Here is a 27,330-nt window from a genome sequence, read left to right as displayed (position 1 = left end):
GGGACACTAGAGGAAACAGTGCGGGGGACACCAAGGAGAAAAGGGGGAGCACTGGGCTCAGAATAGGCTCAGCAGCAGTACCCCACAGCCCAATGTCTCTGTCCCCCTCCTCTGCCCCCTTTGCACCCCACCAGGTGCTTTGGGGACATCAGCTCAGCCCTCACATGAGGGTGGCAGGGGTCACAAATGACAGGCTGTCCCCTTTTTGGGGACACACACAACACTGTGAGGGGTCACATAACACTGACAGTCAGCCACCCCTTCCCAGCTGAGTGTTTGGCTGTTCCTGGTAGATTAAATGCAGCTACTATCATCTTGCCCATAGGATTTAGATGATATTTCTCCCCTTATTTCTTAAAAACACACAGATGCAGCCACCTGGTGTCCACCGACATGCCCCGTAGTGCTTGTAGGTGAACCCCAGCACCTCCAAATCCCCCAGTGCTTCATCAGGGCTTTAAAACACACAGTGAGCACCTGTCTGTAACCTCAATGTGCCTTGGATGCCCAGGGACCTGAAAACCATGCTCCAGGGACATGGAAGTATACATAAAAATATAGATATATGAATACAAATAAATATAAAAATAATATAAACAATAGAAATAGAAATAATAGAAAATAGAAATATAGAAATATTTGATGCCTGCTCCCTGACACACACACATACTCTGTAAGGGTGCAGCATGTCCCTGTCCTGAGAGGAGTCACTTAGCCTTCTGATGCCTTCTCACTGGTGGAAGAGCTGCTGGGGGCATACCCCCGTGCCTCCCTCCCTGGTGCTACTCTTTTACATGCCCTGCTTCAGCTGGGGAGCGGGAGAGGTTTACAGCATCTGCAAAACACTTGATTTTATTAAGAGAGAAGAGCTCCTAATTGCAGAGAGGAATAACCATCCTCCCACATCCCCTGGGTGTTTTGGGGGTTTTTTTGCTTAAGGCCTAAGGAATACATCACTTTCCATCCCATACGAAATGCATGGGCAGTGAGCTCTGGTGCCCTCTGTACAATGCTTTGACCAGCTGAAAGACCTCTCATTTTTCCTAGCCAGGAATAAACAACCGTCACTGGCTGCCTGCACATAGGCAACCCTAATGTGCACAGATAAGGCACTATCTGCTTTTATTTACATTCAAGTTTTCAACCGTCAGAAGCAGCTCACCCGTACGTCGGGCTCTGAGGGTAGACAAGGAGGGGGCGGTAAGCATCGGCCCCGAGCCACCAGGGTTGGCACAGTGCCGCAGGCTGACTGCAGAGCCTCCAGCCTTAAAAACCAGGCAGACGTTATCAGGGCAGCACAGTGACGAAGAGGCAAGGAGGGGGGCAGGCAGGGAGGGAGGAGGACAGATGCTTTACCTGACCTGAGCCAGCCGAAAATTAGGGATCTAATCTCAGCCAGTCACCTGGGCAGCTACTTCAGCCAACTGAGGCTGCTCAGCCTCCTGCCAGTGGACAAACACCCTCCCCCCTATACATGGGGGCTCTGACCCTTTCATCCAGTCTAGCTCTCCAATTTCTAGCAAGTCAAAATATGGGGAAAATCCTGTGCCCCCAAACGAGTTGGTGGACTGAAGGCATACGGGTACTCACAGCTCATCAGGCTGCTGCTGGCCTTGCACATGGAGGGGATCCTGGTCAAGGTAACCCCTAAGCACCCCACTTGATATTGGAAAGCACCCCTTGAACCCTGCACTGTTAAACTGATGCATCCTTAACATGAGCTGGCCAAGATTGAGAGGGGTTTTCCAGTCCCTGGTGGGATGATGGGTCTGGAGGTGGAATGCAGATGTTGCAGGGCAATGCAAGCCCTGCTGCCTCTGGGAAATGGGGTCCAGCACTGCCAGCATCCCACTACAGGCAGCATGGGGGCCTCATCCAGAAGGAAAAATTATTCCCATGGGCCATCCAGTCCCCCATGCCCAGCTTGGGTTTGTGACTTTATTTTTGGCCACAGGAACCTGCCACCATGCCCAGGGTTACCTCCTGCACCCCCTTTTCTCCTTGAGGAGAGCTGCCAACTGCTCCAAGTCTCCTGGGCTTCCCATTTCTGTCATTAAGTGGCAGACATTAGGAAATACTGCTTCTCCAGTGAACACCCAGAGGACAGAGCCTGGCAGAGGAATCCTCTCCATAACCCCATTTATCTTCCCCTACCTCCCTGTGCTGCATTCAACCAGACCCCATAGGGATTTATGCACTTCCAGCTGTGGAATTCATCTCAAGTGGTCAAATCATATCTATCGTAGACGTACTACAGATCCGCCAGCTAGGAGCCCCTGCCTTGTGGGGTCAGGATGGCTGTTTGTTGGCATCTGAGTGCACCAGTGCACTTCTGGAAACTCATACCAGCAACAACATTTGATTTTACCTGGTTTTCGTTTTCAAAGAGGCTCAAAATCCCCATCAGTGGAACTTGGCCTCACTAGCACTCAGATCCAAGTGCTTCAGTGCTTTTTTAGTGGCAAAACAGAGAAATTAGCTGATTTTCCAGCTGTGGTCATCAGAGCTTCAGCCCTGACCCCTGGTGTGCAACACAGTGCAGTCAGCCCGGCACAAAGTCACTCAGCCCAGCCACCGCTAATGGCAGAGTGGGCTTTAACCATGCCAGTAAATGGCAAAGGGGTATTGACTCTGACTGCTGGATTGATTACCACTGTTTTAAAAGATTTATGAGTTGGTTTTTAACGGCAAGCACCTTATGCAAGCTGGGATGCTGGCTCTCATGCAACTGGGGCTCTGTGTGGCTGCAGATTCTCCCTGTGTTTGAGGATGGGATGATTTTGCAGCCACAATCCAGCTGCAAGTGAGGGAGTGGAGTACAGGCATCGTGTTGGGATGTTATGGGCTTTGCAAGGTGTGGTGGAGAGCTGGCCTCCCCCCAGCCATCGTGCCTGTCATCCATGGGCATTTTGGCTACCTCCTCTCCCCACCACTCTCCCCCCACCCAGCAACCCTGCACCCAGAAGATAGCAATGCAGAGACAACAGGGCAACCGTATCGCCCTGCTGCAGGAGAGGTGGGTGTCTCCTGATTAACACCATGCCGTTTTGGGAGGCAGCAGTCCCCCATCACCCCAGGATGACAGGACACTTCTACCCAGCTGGTGGCTGATCTGCAGCCACAGAGCCTCGAGTAGGGGTGGCTTGACTGCATGTCAGGCACCCACACATTTCACCCGTGCTTATGTGACATGTTTATCAGGATCAGCAGCCCCCAGCCAGGAAGGGAAAAAAACCCCACACCAACAAACCAACCCAAACAAACACAAGATACCAAACTTCTCGGGGAAGGAGCTGGCGAGCCACACAGACCAGCAGTCTGCTGTTCACCCCTTGCTTACCCTCCACTTGCCCCCAATGTCCTGCTTTGGGGGGTTTTCTCCCCGAGGAGTAAGTACAACCATGCAGACTGTTGTTTCAGTGGTTGTTTTTTCTAAAAACCATGCACACACACCCCAGTCCACAACACCATGTCCTGAACAACACTTTTTTTCCTCCTTTCTTGGTCCCTACGAATTGCCAATGGTAAGACCAAGCCCTAGAGCCTGGAAGCAGTGTGCTGCTCTACTGACTCTTGCCTCCCTTCCCATCTCAGCCCCAGGTGTGCTGAATGCTCACCCCATCCCAAACTCGATAGCAACAGCCATGTCCTGCTGGGAGGCAGAGGAAAAGCCTGGACCTTGGACAGAACAGGGATGGGAAGGGTTTCTAGGCAGGAGGCCAAGCACCAGCTAGAGCAAGCCCTGGCTCAGCATCCAGCCTCTTGCACCATCCGCTGGGTTACCCAAGGGCCTCATGTTCGTGACAAAAGCCTGCAATCCAGTTTTACTGGAATTTATGACTTACAAAGCAGCTTGCCTTACCTAAGGAAAGCAGTAGTCACAGCCGTAATCACAGAGGAGTGGGTCTGTATTTGCCTGCACACCCCTGCCCCAGGGGCCACCGATACCACAGCAAGATTATCACAGGCTGAATGAAGGCATGCTGCCCTAACTCCCCCCATTGCATATGCCACTGTGTCCTTATGCCCTGCTTCCATCCTCTCATCTTGCAGTCCTCCAGACTCTCAGCTGATGCCTGTCACCTCCAAGGGTCCTCCTTTTATCTTCCCCTCTTCAGATGGCACCTCCAGCCCTGGCACGAACCTGCAGTTAAGGCTCTTCCATAATTGCCAGCAGCCTCTGTGGAGCAACAGCTGACATTTACATTGGGATAGGGCTGAATGAGGAGCAGTCCCCCTAGGTCCTCCATCCTGCCAAAAACCCCATGTGCTTCACCCAAAAACAGGAGAAGAAAAGCGTTTGAAATCCCTCTGATCTCCTCCAGGATCTGTTTACTCTGCCACGAATCTGCAGTGCCATCTGCCCCCCTAATACTGGATTTACTAACACAGCCCAGGCTCAGCACTTCCTCCATGGGGCTGAGGGTCCATGTGGGATTTTTGGAGCGCTGTGGTGAAGCAGTTTATTTACTCCCCCAAACCGAAAGGTGGAGCAGAGAGCTGGATAACAGCACTGCAGGGCTCCTCCCACTCTCCAGCCAGGGTCTGGGGTTGCTCCTGCTGCCATACCTCCCCAAATCCAGAGGGAGAGAAGACAGGTTAGGATGCTCCAAAATCACATAGAAACCTGGAAAAATGGCCCCCCACTGCCACCACACCGGGTTTGGGACACATTTCCCTCCATGAACACATTTTTCTCAGCGAAAGGGGAAGATTTTATTAAGTTAAAAGTTGAAGGGTGCAGCAGAGCAGCAGCAGCTGCCACCTTGGGGGAGGTTGGCTCCAGTGGGTGCAGTAGCAGCCTCACAGCTCCTCTTCCCTGGAAAGGAGAAGCCCCATGGCTCTGGGCTCCTGCCCATTTGGGTTCTTGAAGGAGCCAAAGGACAGTCATGGAGAGAACTTGATCATGCAGACTCTTGCTAAGGTCTCCTCTTTAAAAAGTCCCGGGCAAGCACATCAATGGCAGACTGCCCCAGCGGCTCCCTCCAATGGCGTGCACTTCTCCACAGGTCCCTGGGGGTGGCACGGGAGGGGGAGCATGGTCCTCAACGTACATCCCAGGGGAGCCATGGAGACATTTGGAAGAGAGGGAATATGTGCCAAAGGTGGCTGTGTGGCTGGGAGCAATGGGGCTGGGGTGGGGGTGGGAAATCAGATTCTCTTTTTCAGGTTAGAAAATGCTGATGATGTAGCAAGTTTTTCTCCCCTCTTCCTCTTCTTCTTGCAGGGGGAAAAAAATCCTCTATAAAATATAATTTTCACATAAAAAAATCCTGAAGAAGGTGCATGTAAGAAGCCAGTCCAAACAACGTGCTCAGGTATGCAGGCAAAAGGGGTTCATCAAAAAAGCTTTGGAAGGAGATTGAGAAGGTTGGGGGGGTGTGATTCCTTGCCAAGGCGATATGGATGGGATTCAACCTCCCCCTCCCCACAAGTGAGGAATGGAGCAAATACAAAACAAGAACAGATAAACAAACGAAGAGCAGACCTAGAGAGAGACAAAACCAGAAATGGTTTAGAAAGACTCCACTGAGGGCAGAAATGCCATCCCTTCTGCTCCCTGGGAAGATGGCATCTGGTGCCCTTCTACAGACCCACTCATCTCAGCGCCCACCAGCAAGCGCTGGCGGAGCAGGGTGACCCTAACCCCAATGGCCACGGCATCCAAGCAAGAAGCAGAGTCTCTTCAGACAAGGGGACACCCCCGTTCCAGTCACCCTGCTTCCCTCCCCACCTGTGATGCCCCCATGCGAGCGTGGGAGGAGGGCTGGGTCTAGTCAGTGCTGCTTTGATTCAGACCTAAAATTTCCATGCTTCGACAGGGAAACTGTTTCAAAGGCAAACGCAGCAGGAACATGAGGTAGCACGTAGCTTCGCCCCTGCTGCCCCCCAAACCATGGGGTAAAGGCCAGCATGTGGCTGGCTCCCACCTCCAGCATGGTTGAACAGCACCTGGTGCTGGCTGCAGGAGCTTCAAGAGCAGCACGGTGAGGAGGGGGCTGGGGACCTCAGGACAACATCAGGGAAAACAGGAGGGCAGGAGGAGAGAATGCAGGAAGCAGAGAAGGAAAAGTCTAAGCCTAAAGTTTCAGCACTGAGTGGAGCAGGAACTGGCAGCTTCCATCCCCCTGTCAAAGCAGGGCAGTCGGTCTCAGGCACCTTCACTCAGAGGTGCTCACAGCATCCCCGGCGCTTACCGTTATTTACCGACGCTGTTGCACAGAGACTCCTTCTCCTGCAGAGCAGCCATGGCCAGGCGCAGGTGCTCCTTCAGCTGTTCGATCTCTCGCTCTGAGCGCACCTTGATGTGATTCAGCTCTGCATAGACATCTTGGTATTTCCCTGAGGCAAATCTCTTATCCTGCCAGGGGAGGGAAGGGCATCAGCAGGTTTGAGGGCTGATACAGAGGAGGGGGACAGCAAGGTGAGCCCAGCAGGAGAAGGGCCAGCAAGTGAGGAGGGGAGAGCCAGCCCCAGGTTTGAAACCCATCCCAATCCAGGCCATGCAGATATCATTCAGAAGAAGAGCATGGAAATAGCACTTCCCAAACCCCGGGCCACGGAGGAAAGCAGAGCTGCTGGTCCTGCAGCAGCAGAGATCCAAAGCACCACACTGAGGAGGTGATGGAGGCTTTACCATGGCTTGTGTGCATTTGGGCCAGTCGTGTGGGAAAAATAAACCCCACCAGAGTTGCAGGCCACTAATAGGGCTGGTCCCAGCCATTTATAACGGCAAAAAGTCCAAGTGAGAAAGTTCTAAACTCCTGGAGCATCACTGATTCTCAAGGCCTCTTTCAGGTTCCCCTTTGGCAGGGGTCTTTGCAAATCCCTCCAAAGGAGCTGCTGCCAGCAGAGGGAGCAGCACACCCAGCAATGGTGCCCAAGAAAACATGTCCACACAGTAAGGGGACAACTAGGTGAAGAGAAGGTGGCTGGGGAGCAGAGTGCCTGGAAGACTCCATCTGGGCTTACCACCTGGGAAAAAAGTGCTCCTGGCTTGTCCGCACTTTTATGAACATATATCTGGGGAAACCAGCACCAAAGTCTCCATGACATTTCCCTTGTACAAGATAAATTGATGCCAGCTTGGAGCATGTGGCTGCTATGTGCTCGGGAGTGATAGAGGCCAAACAGCGAGCATTTGGTCTGAGCATCCCATCAAACCCAGCTGAACTGTGCTGACATGTGGCCCTGGTGCTTCGCTCCCTCCCCTTTCCTGCTGCTTTCCCAATGGCTCCCAGAAAACACTGACCTTTTGCATCATCTGCAGCTCCTCCCGGAGGCACTGCACCTCTTTCTTTAGATACTGGAGCTCATTCTCCTTCACCCGCAGCAGAACCTGGGACAGGGAGGGGGGAGGTGAACCAGAGGTGACTCAAGAGCCATTGCCCTGGAAAGGCTGTAGGGCCCCTGCGCAAGCGCAGCAATGGAAAAGGAAGGAAAGGCCAGGAGGTCTGGGGCAGGAAACGACACAAGCGCCCCAGGAGAGTGGCAGAGGGGAAGCTTGCGCACCTCCTTCCTGCACCAGCCCCGCTGCTCCATCAGGCACCCCCCTCCCACCCGCTCCAAGCCAAAACCGCCACGAGGAGGACATCCCCCAGCACGGGGTGGGGATGGAGGCAGTGGGGCAGCCTGGGGGGCACTCCTGTACCTCCAGCTCACAGGAGCTCCGCTCATTGTTGTGCAGGGACCTGTCCCCAGAGCCCCGTGAGGAAATAAAGCTTCGCAGCTTCGTGATCTCATCTGAGAGGCGGGTCTGCAGCTCCTGCAGAACCAAAAGATGTCAGAGTAGCCATGGCACAGGCCTCTCTACTGTTCTGACCCCTCCAACTTCATGCCAGCCCTGCTCCCTGTCCGTAGGCAATGGCAGCACCTACAACCAGCAGAATACACTCACCATATTTAACACCATAGTTAAGACAAGTCCATCTACAGCCTCTAACAATCTTTTTTCTTTCTGATGATAAAATCTCAGAAGGGAAGAAATATGAACAAGCAGGGGAGTTTTAACAGAGGGGCTGTGCTGTGCAAAGGAGGAACATGTTCCACAGTCTCTGCTGGCAGGGAAAGCCCTTCTCTTGCCTGGTTTTTCCGGAGGAGCTCCTTCCCTTCCTGCTGACACCGCTGCAGTGTCTGCTCCCGCTCCTCTGCCTTCTGGGTGAGCTCCCCAATTTCCAGGCACTTTTGGGAATACTGCTCAGAAAGCACCTGCAGCTCCCGCTTCAGGGAATCCACGTCCAACCTGCCAAAGAGACGCTGGGTCATTGCTGCCCCACAACCCTGTCCAGCCCCTGGCCACTGGCATAACCTTCCCCCCTGCCACGGGCAGCCTCTGCCCACTTCAGTCATTGGCACAAAATACTGTTCCCTGTGGACCAAGGCTTCAGTTCCCACCCTCCTGCACACGAGTATGGTGATACTAGGAGCTTCAAGCCATGCAGGAGAAATGGAGGAGCTTTCTGTAAATAGAGGGAAGAAGCTATAGGAAAACAGAGGTGGTGCAGGGAAAACGGAGGTGGTGCAGGGAAAACAGCCAAGCAGGGAATAAACCTCCCTGTCCTACAGCTCCAGCAGCACTGGCAGTCACCACCAGGCACCCACAGCCCCCGGCGAGGTGAGCTGGGGACGGGGCAGGAGGGACAGCTGGGGCTTTGGCCACAGATGGGGTTTGGTGACACTGGCATAGGGCAGCAGCATCGGGCAAGGGGAGAGGGAGAGGTGGTTTCTTACTGGTGCTGCTTCTGGAGGGCATCTGAGACTGAACTGCACTGCTGGAAGCTTCGTGTCCTGCCCAGCTCCTTATTCATCTCCTCCCGGTGGGCTTTCTTCAGTGCCTCAATGGCTGCAGAGGGGGATAACAGGAGATGGGGGATCAGGCTGTGCCAGTTCCAGCACATCTGGGCACACCATGCCAGGGAACCACCTGAGCTCTTGCCGCTGGAGTCTCCCAGACCTGTCTTTGCAGATTCCCTCTCCTTCCCTTCTGCCCTCAGGGCATCCCCCACCTTTTCCATGTCCCAGGATCATCCCCAATGCAGCAAATGCTGCTAAGGAGACTAACAGGAGCTCCCTGTCACCTCTGCCAGCCCTGCCTGCCTACAAGAAGGTACTGGCCTCCTCCCACTCATCCACAAAGGCAAGATCCTATTTCCCATGGCATCTATACCACCCCCTCCTCCCCAACTCAAACAGCCCTCGCATCATTGGTCCAAGGAGCACCATGCTCATGCTCTCAAGGAGCATCAGCCTCACACCAGTAGGGTCAGCAGTGTGGCTCCAGGTGACTGGGATGACCGGTTTCTGGCAAGAAACGTTTGGGAGAGGCGGGAAAGACCCACGTGAGCAGAGGCACGGCTTGGTGTTCGCTCCTACCTGCTGCTGTTGCTGCCGCCTCCTCTGCCAGGAGCCGCTCCTTCTCCTGCCGCAGCCGCTCCAGCTCCCGCTGGTGATGCCTCTGGAGCTCCTCCATCACTTGCTGGTGGGACGACTCCATCTCAGCCAGGCTGCGCTCGCAGGCCTCCTGCGGTGCCAGGGAAAGGAAGGGTGAGGGACTAGGAGGGCAGGAGGAAGGGCTTGGGCCAGGACAGGCACCTGGCTGGGCTGATGTTTGCCTTTGTAAATCTCACCCGAGCCCAGGGCCATTCTGAGAGAAGTGAGACCACTTCCCAGGAGTGTCTTTTCCTTATGAAAGTGAGGTGGCACGTTTACCACCAAACACAACCATTTAACAAGGCCACAAATCTTGCAACCCCCTCCTGCTTTGTGAAGGAAGAAACGTTCCTCTTGCTCTTCTTAAAACTGAAGCAGCAGGAGAGGAATGTCCCTATTGGGCCAAGAGCTGGGAATAATGTACCCGACACTGCAGTCCAGACTCTCCACCAGGCTGCACTGCCTGGCTGGAGGAGATCAACAGCAGGAACCGCATCTTGCTATCTGCCTTTTAAATGAAGCATCATCCCCTGGAATCAATGAAAACTGAGCCTCTTCTGAAAAATGACACCCTCCACTGCCCTGTGGCCCGATGGAGGCTGCCAAAGAGCCCTCCCCAAAGCCTAATGGTCAGGGATACTCCTCACATAGCTTGCCCTCGTTTCTGACAACTCTGAGACCAAGGGGATGGTTCTTTCAATGCTGAGTGCTGTGGTTAACTGGTGTTACAGCAAAGCAAAGCAGTTCCCACCTCAGAGCTATACCTCTGCTCTCCCTCCAGACGCTGGCAGCACCACCCCAAGCCACTCAGGAAGGATTTGTTCACCACCAAACCACCAGAGTACTATTTTAAAAAGCCAGGGCCTCTGAGACATCAGTAGAGAGACAGGAAGACATCACATCCCCCAACAGCTCCTTGCCACCCCATTTCTTCCCCCAGAGTGGAAGGCAAAGACTGATATCAACGGCACTGCAACACATTGTGGGAATACAAGTCCTTGCTGGCTACTCCTCCCTACTGAGATGAGGAAAGCTGGGAAGCTTCACAGATCGAACAAAGGAGAGGAAAAAACGAGGGATCAGTTTGGTGATCTGTCCAGATGCAAACCTCGGCAGACAGAGAGAATAAATCCCTCGGGGAAAAGCCAAGTTTGGCCTCAGATGTGAAATGTTGGCCTTTTGAACCAAGTTATTAGGAAGATAAGGTGTCATTCCTCTTCACTCCTGCTTTCTTTGACCATAAAGAGGCCTGTGACCTGTAAATATTAAATCAAGGGGACAGAGCAACTGCTAACTGGCTGGGCTGGACACCATGGGACTTGTGGGTTTCTTTATCTGGGCTAGGTACAGCCAACCTGCCAACAGGCTTTGCCAGCCCGACTTCCTTCCCTCCTGGCATCTTTCAACACGTAGGGCACATCCTGAAATCCCCACAGCATGGTGGAACAGCAGCCTCCCCCCAGGAAATCCCTGCGGGATGTGACCCTGCTTGCTTTGGACAAGTCCATGGCAGGGAAAATAAATAAAGAGAAAAGAGAGGCTGAAAGCGTGACCAAACTCTGATTTCTGGGCTTTCTCACGTGCCACCCCAGCAAACAAACAGGCTGCACTGTCAAAGTGACCTTCAGGGCTCAGGCGGCTCTGTCAGGGACAGGAGATCCCCAGGGCCTGACAGAGTTCTTTTAACAAGGGATTCGGGAGTCCCTGTTATCAAGAACCATATGTGGCAAGCTGCAAACCGCCAGGGAACGTGCAGGCAGCTTGGCAGAAAGCTGCTGACCCACTCCTGAGCTGGGGAATGGCTCAACCCTCCAGCCCAGGCCAGCATCATGCCCACACACACAAAGTGAGGCACAGATCCTGCACCCCTCTCCTAACTCTCCTCCTTCCTGTTTATACTTTGACTCCTTTAAGGCCAGGCAACATGCACCAGCCTTTATGTAATTAACATTCATTACAACTGGCCTCAGTTAGGGTCACCATGGCAACCCAATGATTAGCAATACCTGCTCAGCAATAAGCTGAGTCCCAGCATTTCCCAGTTTGGGATTGGGAGCGACCCCAGGGTCCCATGCCCTGCTCACCTGTGAGATGTACCCCCGGGGCACATGGCTGTTTCCCTGGGATTTCGCTGTCTCCCGAAGGCTCTCGTTTCGGGCCTGGCAGGATTCCAGCTGCACCCGGAGTGACTGGACCTGCGCCAGGGAGGGCAGAGAGATGCTCAGCCAGGGGTGGAAAAGTGCCCCTGCCCAGCAACGTGCCACATCTGAACCCTGGGCTTAGGGATAGGAAGGATCATGCACAGCCAATGGAGACACCTGCTTCCCACAGGAATGGCAGCCTGCCAAGGGACCAAACTGGCAAAGCCAGCCCCAGCCTGGTAAGCGCTAGCAAGGAGGGAAGGAGACATCCCAAATTCCAGAGGTGGATCTGTGCTGGAGGAAGCCACCACTGCACATGTAGCTGGGATGACAGAGAAGCGCATGGCTCCTTTCAAAAGCTGTCCGGTGAAATGCTTGCAGACTTGGGAACTGCCAGAGAAGAGAGGCTGAGGATGTACTCCTGGGAAACACAGACTCCACACAAGCAGTGCCACCGACTAACTTATCCTGGACCAAAATGTGGCCTGTGGAACCTCTCCAGGCACGCGAGAGCAGGTCTCTGGCCTTGCACAACCCAGCTGCAAAAGCTTCCATGCACTCGAGAGGTGGCAAATGGAGCCAGAAAGAATTAACATCTCCCTGCACCTCTGCCTTCCTCTTCTGCAGAGCCTCCTTATGCCAGGGACCACACTAAGGGGCCACAAGAATCCCAGTTTCAGAGGGGAGGGATTCTCTTACCTCCTTTTCCAGTGCCTCACTCGCATCTCCGTGGCCTCCCTTGGTCTGGTTCAGCAGTGCTGTCAAGGGCACCCGCCGCGAGTCCTTCAAAGGCAGGCGTTCCAGCTCCAGCCACTTCTTCTCTATCTCCTCATTCAGCCGAATCCGCTGGTCCTCTGAAAGCAGGGGAGCGGGTAGGTCCTGCTCCCCCACCTTGCGGGAAGAGTCTCCCACTGGGCTATCGCTGTTTGGGACCCTGCCATCGAGGGTCTCAAACCATTTACGCCTCTCCTCCGAACGGACTGCCAGATCCCGCTCCAACTCCTCTTGCTTGAGAGTTCGGTCGCAGATCCTCAAGCTCCCTCTTGTCCTCTGAGGGGACCCCTGATTCCCGGGGTCCTGTGGCAAGGGAGACAGCTCCACGTAGTCAAAGGCATGGCGCTGCCCATCTGCCTTCCAGTGACCACCCTTCGAGTTCCCCTCAGAGCCTGAGCCTGGCCGCTGCTGCTCCTCCGTGCGGAGTGAGCTCTTCTGGGGGACACAGTTACGGAAGTTCTCCTTATCACAGTCAGAGAGCCTGAAACCAGAGTGTCAGATAGTGAAGGAGAGGTACCATGTGGGAAAGGATACCAGTGGAGGCACTGCCAGCTGCCCAAGGCTCAGCCCTTGCTCAGCTCAGCCTTACAAAACCCCACCCTGAGCGCAGAGCTGGGCCTGTAGCATCCCATCCCTTGGGGAAACAGGTTCCTTCATGGAGTGGGGAGGATTCACCCCAGTTCCAGGCATTCTGGTGGAGAAACTGGGCTAAACTGATGTGGCAAGGCAAAAAGCAGGTGCAAGAGCAAGAGCCATTAAGCTCTCAACCCTACCACCGGCTGGTGTATCCAGGCCATGTTCAGGAGGAGCAGAGGGCAGGGCTGATCTGGCAGCAGCTGGATTTCCAGAGGGACCTTTCTGGTCCCTGCCTGCCACAGGAGAGGGGCAGCAAGAGGAGAAAGAGGAGAAGTGGCGCGAGGCAGCTCTTACTTGGTGACATCTGGAGCACTGACTGGGCGCACATTCTTTCTCAGGGCCTCGATCCAGTTGCGTCGGATGCCCGAGGTCATTGCTGATAGGGTGAAGACGGCATCCTTTGTCTGCAACAGGGAGGTGATGGAGGACCCATCAGTGCCTGGTGGAAGTGCAGACAGCTCCCACTCGCTCCCTGGGCACCCGCTTACATGGGGTTGGAGAGTGTTGGAGAGGCTACCCGCTGTCTCGAGGACTCTTGTGGCCAGGTGGAGGGATGGGAGTGGAGACATGCTCTTTGTGGGGAAGCCCGTTACACATCCTCTGTGAGACCATCTCCAAACAAAGGCAAAAGAAATTTTGCCAGCACATTTGGCCAAGCATGAGCCAGAGCAATCCAGCCGTTCAGGCGCTGGGAGCTGGGCACCAGTGCTGGGATACAGCAGCAAGCCACAGGGAAACCCAGACTATGAAATGCCCAGCACTGCACACCCACAGAAATACCATTTTTTGTGCTGCCTTAGCAGCCACATCCTGCTGCTACAGCAAGTAGCCAAGGACAGGATTGTACTGGGGCTGGATCCAGGGTACAGGTTGTTACTCAGAGCATAGTCAGCCAGGCTACACTGAGATCTGCAGTGCTCACCGCTCCCTCCCTGCAGCTCTAGAGAAGCTGCCTTGGCCAACAGCTCAAATAAACACTCTTGGCATTTAGCTTGGCTCCTGGGCCGCCTCCAGCACAGCCTTTGGCGAGCCCTGCAAAGCCTCCTCCTCCTCTTTCCTTTGCAGGCAGGCAGCACTTGCACTGCCACCCATGTGTCACTAACCAGCCTTGCTGCGCCATCATCCTGACAAAAGGTTTGCACAGCTTGCCCCTCAGCATCTTGGCACAGGGAGGAAGTGCTCATTCCCACCCGATGTCCCTTGGTGTTGCTGCTCCGTGTTCATGCACTGCTGGACACTCACATGTATTTGGAAGCCGTAGTTGCGCTGCACTGCAAACTCTGTCACATCCGTGCAGGACCGGAGGTCGATTTCTCCATCGAGGTCATCAACCTGCAAGCACAGCCACCCACTAGGACACCAGTGCAAACCCAGTTTTGAAAAAGCCCCCGCCACCTGCTGGCACTCTAACCAAAGCACAGGCCACCTCTGCCTTCATCACACAGGTCTCCAGGAGCCAGTCTCAGCTCCCCAGCACAGCGTGGCCCAAGAGGCAGCCAGCAACGTGGATGGAGAGCATCAGAGATGCCCAGCCACAGGACCAGCCCTTCTCCTCACCTCCCACCACTGACAGCCCCCCCAGGCTTCCCCACCCCACCAGCCCGCCTTCAGACACCCATCCTCTTCATCACCCCTTGGCAAAGAACAGCTCACCACCTCTGGTGCCTTTCAGGAGGACATGACACTGCCACTTCTCCCAAGAGCATGCTGGTCATGCCAGGGCTATGCTCCTCCCTGGCTGGGAAGGAAGACAGGGCTGGAGAAAGGCTGGCTGTGCTTACCTCCTCTGCATTAGAGTCCCGGTAGTACCTCAGGCTCGAGTCAGTCAGCACAAACCAATGTTTCTTCCACTGCAGGTGGATCAGGCAGGGGGAGGGAAGGTTAAAGACAGGAGGGAAATGCATAGGCCATTACCATGGGAAGTGTAGGAACAGGGAGGGACACTCTGTGACGTGACCTCTTAGCCTTCTCTTCCTCCTCCTCCACATCCCTTCCAGCTCCCTCTTGCACCCCTCGGCTGGGAGATGGGTGCCGGGTGAACCTCCGTGCCCACACACAGAGCAAGGCACCTCCACCAAAGGCTTCCCACTGCTTTTCCCGACAGGAGCAACCTCAGCCAGCAAGGGGGTAGGAAATTGGCTGCTCACTCTAGCAGCAGGGGCTGGGGGAAGAAGCAGACCTGTGCCTCCAGCTTACCTCTCCCAGCTCGTCCAGGATGGACATCCATCCCTTCTTGAAATTGAGAAGATCCGGCTGGAGAGACAAGGACAAAACAGAGGGTTACTGTCTCAGAGCAAGCCACAAAAGGGCTTTTCATGCCAGGAGGTAGAAGGTAAGTCCCAAGTGGCAGAATGGCAGTGAGAATAGCCTGGCATTTAGGAAACTCATGGGGGTGTAGGACCTGGTGGCAAAGGAGAACTGGATTTAGCTCTCAGCAGCTGGCAGTTGTTCCTGTAAGAGGAAGCAGGAGATAAGGAAAGAGGTTTAAAAAAAAATTAAAGGAAAATATGCAGCAGGGAGGTTTCCACAAGGTGCCTCGGAGGTAATTATTCAGAGAGGGGGAGGCAGTGACAAGGGGAGCGGGCAGAAGGGAGTGCTCCACTGCCATTGATGGGGCTTGCCTCAGAGACTGAGGCAAGTTGCAAAGAACCAGCATGCCTTGTCCAAACCTTGGCCATCCATGCCCCAGAGCTACACCCCTCTGGTTACTTCACCACCAATCATTTATTAAAGACAGGAGTAGCTCTCTACGAAATGGCCCTCACTGAAAAAGTACAGGAGGCAATTCAACAGCTGTGAAAACATGCTGCCTTTAAACGATGTGTCCCAGGGTAGAGATGAAATCAGAGTCACAATCAGCACTTAATCCTCTCTGAGACTCGAGCCTCTCCAAGACTCAATCCTCTCTGAGATGCTGGGGGCTCCTTTCTTACCCAGCTACTTCTGCTCCCTTCCACCGCAGAGCTGCCTTCTGCCCAGCCTCAGCCACAGACGAGGATGAACAGAGTTTCACCGAGATCACCCCATGCTAGAAAGAAGTTTTCCCCCACTCCCTGCCTCCTCCTGACTTCATGCCACTGGTGCAGCATCCCAACCAGTTTATCTCCTTCCCAAGGCGGAGTGCCAGAGAGCTGACTCAGGGGAACCACTCTCCCTGGCTTTGCCCTCAGCCAAACAGGCTTGAGCTGGTCCCTCCTCCCAACCTTGCTGGCTCTGGAGAAGTTGCACCACCAAATAATTCAGCCCAACGCCTCTTCTTCCCAGGAAGCCAAAGTTTGCTGATCTGCCCCTTCTTCTGCAGCCACACCAGGCAAGAACAGTGCTGGAGAGGTGATGGTGCCAGAGCTGGATCTCCCAGTGGTCTGCACCAGACATGCCAGCAGCCCCAGAGAAACCACCAGCGATCCCCATGAGCCACAACACCACCAGAGACTGAGCTGGTGAGAAGGCGTGACTTGGCAAGCCGAGGGCCACTCTGCACCCCCCCAAGAAGCCCAGCATCTGGCTGCAGCTGCCCTGCAAGCCCAGCTCCCCGACTGCCCAGCCAGCCTGAGCCTTCCCCTGCTTTCAACTCTCTGAGCTGCTGCTCTTGAGTTACACCCAAGGTTATGGGGTGTCAAGAGCTGAATACGTGCTGGCCCACCCCAGCGCGTCGGCTATTGGTTCAAGCAGGTGTGGGGAGGCCCGCCAAGGGGTGGGTCACTAACTGCTACAGCTTCAGGCCTGGCCAGAAACATCCAATGGCGGCCCCACACCACCCGGGGAAGAGAAAAACCAGAACATAAGGGCATGGGAGGGCTCCCATGCCTCACACACAAACCCATCCTGCCACCCCCCCAGTGACGGGTACTACCAGCAGCTGGGAGATGAGGGGGATGCATGTATGTCCATCTCCATGGACTCAGACACCCCACCAGCCCCACTGCCACGCTGAAAAACTGCCCTGAAAATTAATTCTTTCCCCATGGTAACAGCTCCACCCTTTTTCCCGTTATCCCTTCCAATCCGGTGACTTCAGCTCCGGCTCTGAACTGGGAGCGGCGGGAGGGAAGGAAAGGAGGCGAAACGTCAAAGTGCAACCTCCCCCTCTCCCGGGATGCATGGATACTCGGCAGAAGACAGCCGGGCAGGCTATGCAAAGGTGGAAAAACAATATAGGGAGGGAGAGAGGAAGTGAAAGGACACCTGACTGGGGTGGTTGTATGGATCAGCTGTGTCTCTTCTTGAAGATTTACAATCACAAAGCATTAGGTGTCAAAATAATGAACATTAACAGGGTGCATGCTGCTGGGAAAACCAGCACAAAGTCCTGCCAGAACCGCTGCCCCTGACAGTGCTGGGGCCAGAAAATCCCCCCAGGGGGCTTCTCCCAAGCAGACAAATTGCACAGGGCTCCTGTTTTCCCTGCTGGCCCCGTTTTCCCTGCCACCTCCAAATGCGGAGCTGCAGCTCTAGAATTGGCTTTGAACTATTCTTGTCATAGAGGGGCTGGTACTGTAGGATGAAGCATCAGTTGATGCACAAAGTTTTTAAGGCTACTTTTCTCCTCCTTCCCACAAGCAAATCCAGCTTCCTCATCCAGCATAAAGACCTTGGGATACTAGCGGAGAAGAGAGCAGGGTTCAAACTGAAACCCCCCATCCACAGGAAATGACCCAGTAGTGGGAGAAGTAAACATCCAGGAAAGCCAAACCACTGGGAAGATCCGGGCACCGGAGACACAAGGATGCAGCAGGATGCACTCCTGGCATAATGTGCAGCTCTGCAGTGCAGCGCAGGGCTGAGGATGGTGAGGCTTTGGCTTGGGAGGTGGCAGCAGCAATTTCACCTGGTTGCATCCATACCCACCAGTTACAATGTTTAGCCCCACAACTGGACAGGTAGAGGCACCAGAGGGGGTCCCCAGGCAGCTGGGGACACAGGTGACCTCTGGAAGGACTGGCTTACAACAGCAGGTTAAGGAGAGGCAGCTGCCTGCTGGGGCTGAAGAAGGTCTACAAGGGAGGTGATAACAGCCTACAAGTATCTGAAGAATGTAAACACCAAAGAAGGAAAGGGGATGGGGTGGGAGTGAAAGAATGGCTCCTGAGTGGTACCGAGGCGCTGGGATGGAGAGGGGAAAAGAGGCTGGGACAGGCTGAGAAAGCTCGGCATCCAAGAGGAGAGACGGGATGGTCAGGTGTGCTCCTTCCACCACCAGCCTCTGGCATTGCCGCACCCCCGCTCTTCCCACTCCCAAAAGCTCCTCAGGACCACAGGTCCTGGAGTGCTACTTCCTCTCACCTCTGAGAGACGGTGTGAGGGGCTCGCAGCCTCCCGGCAAGCACAATGTCTCCTCTCCTCCAAAAGGGGAACCTGCTACACAAGGCGCAGGCCCCTGGCCAAAACACAAAGCAAAAGCCTTCCAGCTCAGCTTGGTGGAAGCACAACCGCTCCCAGGCTGGCGCACGCATGCGGCTCCTGAATCCGTACGTGCTGCAAAAGCAAGCGGGCGACAGCCTCTCCCCTTCTCACCACCCCCGTACGAAGCGCCAGCAGGCGCAGCCCGGCCTGTCACCTCCATTACCCCGCTCCGCTCAAGAGTCTTCCTCTTGGGGCCAGCAAACATCCGCGCCAAGGAAGGCTCACCCCAGGGGTGGGACGCTCCCTGCCCCGAAACTGCATCTGGTTCCCGCAGGGAGCAGGAACTCCCCGCGCCCAGGGCGATGCGGATTTCACATACGGCTGCGGTCATCGGTGCGGTGAGCTCGGCAGGCCTCAGCCCGGTCCGCGCTTAGGCGCAGCGTTACCAGTGTCTTATCTAGGTGGGGTGGTGCCCGCTGCTAACGAAGCGACTACCGAGCAGCCACGGGGAGCCCTGGAGGGGAGCCCGGTGGCGACGGAGAAGGGAGGCAAGGAGGCACCAAGCCTCAGCCGCAGCCTCGGACACCCGGTGGGGCCAGAGCCCCCACGGAAGCAGAGGTGCCCGAGGCGGGCAGCGAGCAGAGGGACCCGCGGGGAGGCGGCGGCTGAGAGCTGGGGACCCTCCGCCCCGTCCCAGCCCCGGGTTGCCCCGCGGGGTCCCCCTAAGGCGCGGCCGAGGGGGCGGGCAGCAGCCGGGCAGAGGAGCCGTCCCCCGAACCCCCCTCCCCCGAACCCCGCCGGTCGGTCTCGACTCACCGTCATGGCGGGGGCGCCGCGGCCGGTGGCGGGGCCGGGGCCGGGGTCGCGGCGGGGCCGGGCGCTGGCAGCCAGGGCGGCGGGGCGGCTTCAGCGGCGGGGCGGCTTCCGCGGCCCCACCATGCCCGCTCCGCCGCCCGCCCCGCGCTCCCCGCTCGCCTTTCCCACCCCCCCGCTTTTTTTTTTTTTAATAAAAAAAAAAAAAAAGAAAGAAAGAAAAGGGAGAAAAAAAAAACAAACACAAAAAAAACCAAAACCACAAACCAACTCAAAAAACTTTTCTTTCCACCCCCCAAACTTCCTGGGAGGGCCTGGGCAGGCCAATGGCAGGCAGCCGCCGCCGCCCCGGCCGCCCGCAGCCAATGGAGCCGCCGGGGCGGGCGAGGCCGCCGGGCCGCAAGGAAAGGGGGAGCGGCGGGACGGCACGGGGACGGTCCTGGGGCTGAGCCGCCTCCCCCTCTCTCCCCCTGGCCCGGGCAAAGTTGAAGCCCGGGGAGGGATGGGCTGAGCCGCTGCTGCCCCAGGAACGGACCGCCGGGAGCCCAGCCCTTAGCCAGGCAGGGTTTTCTTTCAGACGAGGATTTGTTTGTTTCAGGCAGGTTTTTTCAGCAGTCCCGTCATGTGTGTGAGCACAGGCAGGTCCTCACCTTCGCTCCTGAAGCTGCTTGGTTCTATCCCCCGCCCCCCCAACGAACACCTAAAGCAGCGATTTGCAGTCTTGGCAGAGGTGGTAGGGAGGCCTCTGGTGTCCCCGGAAAGCCGGCTGGCAGCATGAAGGGGAATTGCTAGAGAGGGTCCCGAAGGAAAAGGGGCAGAGGGCTGCCCATCATGAAATGCCAGGCTCTGTTGTGCAATTACACCGAGGTGATGCTTCTCACTGAAAGGCAAGGCAAAGGTGCCTGGCCTGCAGCTCAGTGCTCAAGAAACCTGGAATAGATCCACATCTATGTATGAACCAGCCCCAGTTGTGCAGCAGGAGCTCACGGCTTTGGGCTCCTCTCTGGCCTGAGGCAGGGAAGCAAGGGAAGGGATGTCATGGGTTTTGAGTTTCAGAGTCCTCTGAGAGCCTCCTGCCTAGCTGCAGTTTGTACTCGTATAAAGCACAAAGCCAGACCCTAGCAGGGAACAACTGGCTGAGACAACTGACACACACAGAGGGGTACAGAGGCAGGGACTTGGGCACAGCTGCCAGTTACATGGGCTCCTGGGACACTTTCTGCAGCCCTCCAAAGCCACTCCATTTTTGGTGTTCCAGGAACACCAACACAGTTGACCGTATCTTCTTTCATGCCACTGTAAAACCCTCACTGCCATCATAGCCCTGGCAATAGCAAAGGGAAGGAAAGCAGCTACACTGAGATTTTAGTCCCAGGTCTACTGCTTGCCCCTCTCTGGCTTTAAAAAAAGGTACCATGCCTCAGTTTCCCACCTGAGAAATGGGCAAAGGATGAAGGACAGGGGGGTTTTAGTGAGCATGGTGCCCAGGAGGTCACGGGAAGGCAGCACCACCCTAAGCCTGCTCAAGTGCTGGAGATCCAGGTGCTGCCCGCAGTGACCTCGAGGGAAGGGCAGCTGCCCCTACCTGGCCCCTACCTTTTTACGCTTGTCGCTGGCATTGGAATGTGGCTGCGGGCTTCCCGAGGAGCTGGTGCTGCTTTGGGGCGGGAAGGTACCTCCACCCAGTTGGGGCTGCAGGGGGAGAAAGCAGAAGCTAAAGCCATGGAGGTTTAGTTCCCACCTCACTTTCCCAGATCTGAGCATTCGCCTCCTGGCACCAGCCAGGGCAGGAAGCATGCTCCCTCCTCCCAGTACCAGGCAGGCAGTTCGGAGAAGCAGAGGATCCAGGGGACCCACCCACTCTGTGCTTGCCAGTTTTATGCCTGGAAGGGTCCTTATCTCCTCTGGCTCCTGCTCTACTCACATGGTAAATGAGAAGTTTCTTGTTCCCACAGTCACTTTCCAATGACTTTTCTGGGTTGCTTGTGTCTCGGGTGTGCTTGGGACCCTTCCACTCGTCCTCCAGCTGCTGTGCTGGACTCTGAGGCCTTTTCCAACTATCATCCGGCCGTGGTCCTACATCCAGACATGTAGCGGGGCTTTTCCAGTCCCTTTCCTGATGGTGCATCAAGTCTGCATGGCACATAGGCTTTTCTTGGCGCTTCCAGTCCTTTTCCAATGCCTGCGCTCGGTGGGCATCCCTCCGACCCCTCCAGTCCTGGTTCCGTGGTTGTGTTGGGCTCACAGGGCGCAGAGGTTTGCCTCTGCCTTTCCAGTCACTGCCAGTGCCCTTCCCAGGGGGGGAGGGTGGCAGCTTTTCCCGGAGGCTCTGCCAGCTGCATTCAGACGGCTTCCCAGGCCCCCTGAGGTGCAGTAGCTCCCCCAGCTTTGCTTGTTTCCTCTCTGCTCCCCACACTGGCCTGGGAGAGGAGATCTCCTTTTGGCTTTTCCACGTGCTCTCCGTATGTCTCCCAGGACTCAGAGACCGTGGTAGTGGCCCCGCCCGCCTCAGCCCACTATTATCCAAACCCTTCCCAAGGCCTGCAGGGTGCAGGGAGTCCCCTCGGCTCTTCTTCTCCAGGGCTTGCCCTGTACCCCCAGCCTGCCAGGTGGCTCTGCCCCTCTCCAAGTTTGGAGGGTGGCTTGGCTCCCCTCGGCTCCTCCAGCTTTTCTCTGAGAGCCAGGGAGGGCTTGCAGGCTCCCCTGCCCTCTTCTCTGGCCGGTGGGCTGGACTTGCAGAGCGTGGGCTCTGGCTGCCTCTCTCCAGCAGCCAGCTGGGACTGGCAGGGCGCAGGGGGTCCCCCTGGTTCCTGATGGTCTTTTCGGGGTGCCAAGCCAGGCTGGGGGAACGCAGGGGCTCCTTGGGGTCTTTGCTGCGCTGCTCAAGGTGCCAGGAGAGCCGCTGACCCTAGAGACACAGGGGAGAGAGAGCAGAGAGTCCTCTGAAAAAAACTAAATGCTGGTGAGTGGGAAGAAGACAGGGTTAGGGCAGGGAAATGGTTTGGTTAAATAGTTCCCAGACAGCAATTGCATCCCCGTGCACAGAGCCAGCCTGTATTGAAGAGAAGCCTCTTGCACCCAAAGGGTGAATGGGCTGCTACCATTTAAGAGCCAAGAGTCCCAGTCCATGGTAGAGGGAGGGCTGGGAATAGAGGGAAGGGGGAGCAGGGGAATGGTAGAGTGAAACATGTGGCAGAAAGAGAGGAAGATGTGGGACAAAAAAAGCAACCCAGCTTGAGGAGCTGGGATGGGTTCCCGCTGCGCAGCCAAGCCTCACCTCCCTGGGCAGGCTGGGGCTGGACTGCCTCCGAACCAGATGGCCTTTGCAGGGTGGCACCGGGGTCTTGCCATCGAGCCGGTCCACACGGCCCTCCTCCAGCGCCTGGAAGGCCTCCAGGGTCTCTGATTTCCTGCAAGCACACACAGTTTGTCCAGCTGCCACCAGGCTCAGCTTGAAGGCAGAGCCTCTGTGGGCCCTGCTCCACCTAAACCTGCCCCTGCAGACCTCTGTCTGCCCCAGACACAGTGTACACCATAGCCCCTCCCTATCCCCATTGCTTCAACCACCACAGATTTTGTGTCCTGCTGCCTGACCCATGTCTTCTTCACATTATTCATTAAGCTTCCCTCCATCTGATCCTTCACATCCCACCCACCTGCCCAGGATACTTCTCTCGTCCCCATTTACATTCCTTCCTGCCCTGTGCCACCAATGCTGGAGCCATTCTTGATTCTCCAGCCAAGACCCAACCAGCACTGGGTACTTCTTGGCATCCCCTGTCCTTTCCTGAGCAGCTCCTACAGTGGACCCTGGATCCCTGGGGAGCTACTGATGCACCTCTTTCCTTCCCCCCTTCCATGGCTTCCAGGAGGAGGCTGTGAGGATGAGGAGGGTGGGCTGCTTCCTCCACTTCCAGTGGCAGAGCTCTGCTCCACCTTTCCAATGGCCTCAGCTGACTGTGTGCTGCGATGAGGGAGGTTCCCCAGGCTGGGAGGTGCTGAGCCTAACCCAGTCCTTGCTTTAAAGGAAATTTAAGCACAGCTGAAAGCTGAGATTTGCCATTAGCCCTACTCTCTCCCTGAGGCACGGTGACTCGGAGGTGAGGGCCCCTGACAGCAAGCATAGGGAGGGGATCCTCCACTGCTGACTGCTATGGAGACCCGTTCCTTCTCACCTGCGTTCACATCCAAATATTTTCTCCACCTCCACCCGGCCAGGGCTGAGCGTACGGGAGCCACAGCGGTCAACAGCATTCTGCTGGCCAAGGCGCCTGGGCTTGGGCAGGTCTGCCAGCATGGTGTACTCTTGCCTCTCCAGCCCATGCCGCCCCTCCATGCTCCCGCTGCTGGGGTGCCTGTGGGGCTCCCAAACGTAGGAGGCGGCGAGGTGCCCATTGCCACCCAACAGGTTGCTGCGGGCCAGTGAAGAGCTGGTGGTGGCACGCGGTGGGGTGGACCCCCAGGGAGGGTCAGTTTTCCGGTGCTTTGGCCAGCTCTCCTTGGGCTTCTGGCTGGCAGGATGGCGCTCTGGGACGGGGAGAAGGCCATTACTGGGGGAGGCACTAGCGACGTGGGATGCCACCACATCCATGGCAAAACAGGTCTTTGGAGGAGAGCTAGAAACAGTCCAGGAGGGCAGAGATAAAACCCAGACTCCCTCCAGGAAGGGTGGGAGTGCTGGGACACAGCACTGTAAGTTGAGGGCATGCCAGACCATGCAGAGAGAGAACACCCGGGAGACTCGTGGTTCAGGGTCAGAACACACAGAGATGCCATCTCATGGACTCTGGGACTCATCACTTTGCATGGTGCCCACTGGGGTGTTGAATGACTCTTGGGACCAGAACTGGGTAAAGAGATGCTAAATTTAAATAGAGATCTGCCATGAACTTCAGAGATCCCCGGGTGGAAAGCAAACCAGAACTAGGATCTCACACAGGAGCAAACCAAATGTACCTGCTTTCAGTGGGCAGATTTCTTTCCTAAAGTCCTGGGCCTCAGTTCTCACCCAGGATCCAGAGGGAATGGGCTGAACCCACCTGGGTCTGTCTGCCTGTGGGGCTTGTGGCCGCACCTCCTGCTTGTGGCCCATGTAGCTCATCATCTTCCGTTTGCCCAGTCCCAAAGTGCTGTCCCACAACTGGGTCATTTCCCTGTCCTGAGAGACAAGACAGAGCAGATCTCTGCAATGCAAACCCATGGCTTTTGTGGGCTAAACAGGGGTAAAAGCTTATATGAGAAGTTACAGCCCATTCAGCCCAAAGATGCTGGTAAAAAGGAACCAGAAAAGGAGCTGGGTGAGCATAAGATGACCCCAGCCCAACATCAATGGGCATGGCAAGAAATAACATAGGAAAGTCTGCATGCAGGAATCCAGGAGCAAATCTCATGGGCTCTTTATGGGGAAATCCCCCTTTGTGGGGACTAAGGGTCTCAGCTGATCCCCCCCTTGCATCTCGGGACCTTCTGAATGTGCCCAGCAGAAGTGGTCTTGAAGGGCTGAAGGGGCTGGGGAGACCAAAATAACCCAAACCACGAGAGATCCCCATCTCACCCTGTCAAGCATGGAGTTGGCTTCAGCACAGGTGCTGGGGTTGGTGCTGGTTTCTCTGTGCTCAGCCTCAGGTCCAGGGCTGAGCAGGGGATATCCCTTGCTCTTGTGCCAGCTGTGGGGCAGGGAGAGAGGACAGTTGGTGGTCAGCACAGCCTGCAGAGCTCAGGGGTGGGTGGCAGCGTCAGGGGCCCAAGCCACATCATCTTTCTCCACTGGATGGGCAGAGGCTGGCACAGCCCATCCTGGGACTACCAGCCTTGCTCTAGAGACAGTGAGGAGGAAGGAGACTCTTTCAGTGGCCCCCCGACCTCTCCTGGGACAGCCAAGAGGAACCCTTAGAGGGCACGGCATGGGGTTTGCTCAGCCCTTTTTCTCAGGCACTGGGTGTGCAGAGCATCAGGGAGAAGGCATCTTATTTCCCCCTGCTTGGCTTCTCGCTCCCCCTCCTCCCTTCTTCCCACCAAAGGGGGTCATTGGAGCCGTACAGCTCCTGGCTGGTACTCACCTCTCTGTCTCTTCCTCTGGGCCCACACACAGGTATACCTTGCACTGCGGGGCTAAAATACAGAGGGCGTCCCAGGGCCCGCCTGGGTCTGTGTCGCTGCTGGCATCATACCCTGCGACCTCCACGGCATGCTCCTGTGAGGAAGAAGGGGGTGCAATGCTGCTGTCAGCATGTCGAGGATGAGGAGGAAGGCTGCTCTTCAGAAATGCCTGCTTCTTCTATCTCCTCCGAAAGCAGCCTGGCATCTGGGGCTCTTGATGCCTCTTCAAGCCCACTGTTCAGATTTTTCTCCTACTTCAGGAGGCCAGAGAGGCCCAGCTGAATGCTGCAGGCATCCCAGAGACAGCAGACGTGGATGAGGGCTCAGGGAAGCTTCTCCCCCATGTCCATGTTGATGCTGGCAGCTGCTCTCCCTTGCCACTCGGATAGCCCAGGGTGAGGCAACGGAGCCCAGAGGGAGATTTTTGCAGAGAATGATGTAGCCCCTGCCCCTGCCTCTCTCTGTCATGGGTTGTAGGTGTCTCAGCATCCTCCCCAGCCCTGGGGATCCCTCAAACCCTGTTACCTGCAGGTTTTATGAGCAGCAGTGGGGGAGGCTCCAAAGAGCCAGCTGCCTATGCTGCTTTCCCTCTAGCATCTTGCCTGCTCTGGGATTCACTCAGAGGTGACAGCTCTGTGCAGATCGAAAACGAAGGGCTGAGGTAACCTTAGAGGGCCCGGGGCCAGGGGCAGAGAGGGAGAGGGTGAGAGAGGGAAGCTCATTACTATTTCATCACGTCAGGCCAGTTGCTCCTGGAGGACAGAGAACAACACGAAACCCTCTGTGAACATGAAACCAGCCATTGCCTGGTCAGAGGCAGCCAAGCAGCTTGTGTGTCCATCTCTGTGCCGAAGGACTGTGTTGGATCCAGAGCCCAAAGTTCTGTGAGATTTATTCCACTCCTGCCTTCCCCTTCGGGAACAGCTCGCTGCAGCTGCCCCAGGGACAGGACTCAGCCCTGGCCCTAAGCCAACAGCTGGGAGCCACAGGGCCACCCACCAGTACCATATTTTAGGTGAGGCACACTGTAACTGCCAGCAGGCATCAAGCAGATTAATCCAGGGTGGGTCCCTCCTCTGCCAGTCCCCTCTTCCCTCCTGTAGGTTTGCATCTGCAACATCCCTGCTTTCCCTTCCAGGATCTATCAAGCCCCTCGTACCCTGTGTCCAGCCCTTCCCTGCTGTGTCCCAGCGCTGGCCTGGACATGGTTCAGTGATGGATTCCCATGCCTGGGAAGACTCCCTCCCCTGCAACTTTCACCCAAAGACATCTAGAAAGCTGGTTGAGCCTTTGTCTTAGGGATTTCAATCTCCACAAAGGCACATGAGGTCCCAACGTGGAACAAAGGGGCCCTTAATGAATGGAGGAGCTCACCTGGATAGAGTGCTGGTGAACCCCTGCGGCTTGCAAACAGTGCTGGCACAGGCTCCTTGCAGATGTGCTGGCTTCAAAGTTCATGCAGGGCACGTCATCTACTGAACCAGACATTGTCCATAGCAGGGATAAAGATCTTTTTGGCTGCTGGGCTGCTGGCAGGGGGCAGCCAGGAGGAAAAGGAGTAAGAAACAGCAAGCAGCAGAAGACCAGAGTTTGGGGTCCCTCAGCCTCAGGCTCCTTTGGAAGCAGGAATGTTATTTCCAGACTGAAGTTTGCTGCTCTCAGCTGGCAATACTGGAATTTAAAGGTATCCAGGTGCAAGGTGATCAGTATGATCTATATAATTATAGTTAATCAAAGGGTACACTCCAGCAGGGACCTCTTTCACTGCACCTTGAAATGACTGCTGACACCCCCCAGTTTGGGAGTCCCTGTGAACACAGGCTCACATCCTGCTATCTTGATGGAAGTTTTCTTCCTTCAAGCTCACTTAAAAGGCACAAAACCAAACCCTTTCTTCTTAACTATGTTGCTCATAAAGGGATAGCTATAAGCAGCTTAGGAAATTTGGAAACACACTGAGACTGCTCCTAAGCTTGCTGATCCCACTAAAATTTCTGAGACCTGTAGGACAGTCAGTTGCAAAACTGTGAAGGGCAACAACGAAAGGACAGGAAATCAGTGTGGGATGAGTCCAGCATCCCTGATGTGAACATGC

At 55.8% G+C, this 27,330-nt stretch overlaps 2 protein-coding genes across 4 annotated transcripts; both read right to left on the bottom strand.

Moving 5' to 3' along the window:
- Positions 1-4,691: 4,691 nt before the first annotated feature.
- On the bottom strand, positions 4,692-21,813 carry LOC141959073 (TRIO and F-actin-binding protein-like). Of its 3 annotated transcripts, XM_074902457.1 has the most exons (15): positions 21,061-21,813; positions 20,733-20,828; positions 15,177-15,233; positions 14,762-14,830; positions 14,223-14,312; positions 13,275-13,384; positions 12,270-12,825; positions 11,514-11,624; positions 9,373-9,520; positions 8,731-8,842; positions 8,083-8,242; positions 7,652-7,765; positions 7,253-7,339; positions 6,198-6,361; positions 4,692-5,488 (listed from the first exon to the last, which is right to left on the bottom strand). In XM_074902457.1, the coding sequence occupies exons 1-14, from the start codon at positions 21,280-21,282 to the stop codon at positions 6,200-6,202; spliced, it is 2,094 nt and encodes a 697-aa protein (XP_074758558.1). In that variant the 5' UTR covers positions 21,283-21,813; the 3' UTR covers positions 4,692-5,488; positions 6,198-6,199. The 3 variants fall into 3 exon arrangements, with proteins under 3 accessions (XP_074758558.1, XP_074758560.1, XP_074758559.1); XM_074902459.1 differs by lacking the exons at positions 20,733-20,828; positions 21,061-21,813 and adding an exon at positions 19,140-19,276; XM_074902458.1 differs by lacking the exons at positions 20,733-20,828; positions 21,061-21,813 and adding an exon at positions 18,609-18,659.
- On the bottom strand, positions 21,413-26,723 carry LOC141958386 (uncharacterized). Its single transcript, XM_074901172.1, has 8 exons — positions 26,610-26,723; positions 25,196-25,329; positions 24,691-24,802; positions 24,176-24,294; positions 23,312-23,752; positions 22,414-22,546; positions 21,874-22,044; positions 21,413-21,472 (listed from the first exon to the last, which is right to left on the bottom strand). Exons 1-8 carry the CDS (start codon positions 26,721-26,723, stop codon positions 21,413-21,415), a joined length of 1,284 nt encoding a protein of 427 aa, XP_074757273.1.
- Positions 26,724-27,330: the final 607 nt, after the last annotated feature.

This window comes from Athene noctua, chromosome 3 (genome assembly GCF_965140245.1).
Source record: "Athene noctua chromosome 3, bAthNoc1.hap1.1, whole genome shotgun sequence".
Taxonomy (NCBI): Eukaryota; Metazoa; Chordata; class Aves; order Strigiformes; family Strigidae; genus Athene; species Athene noctua.
This window is presented reverse-complemented; position numbering and strand designations above follow the sequence as displayed.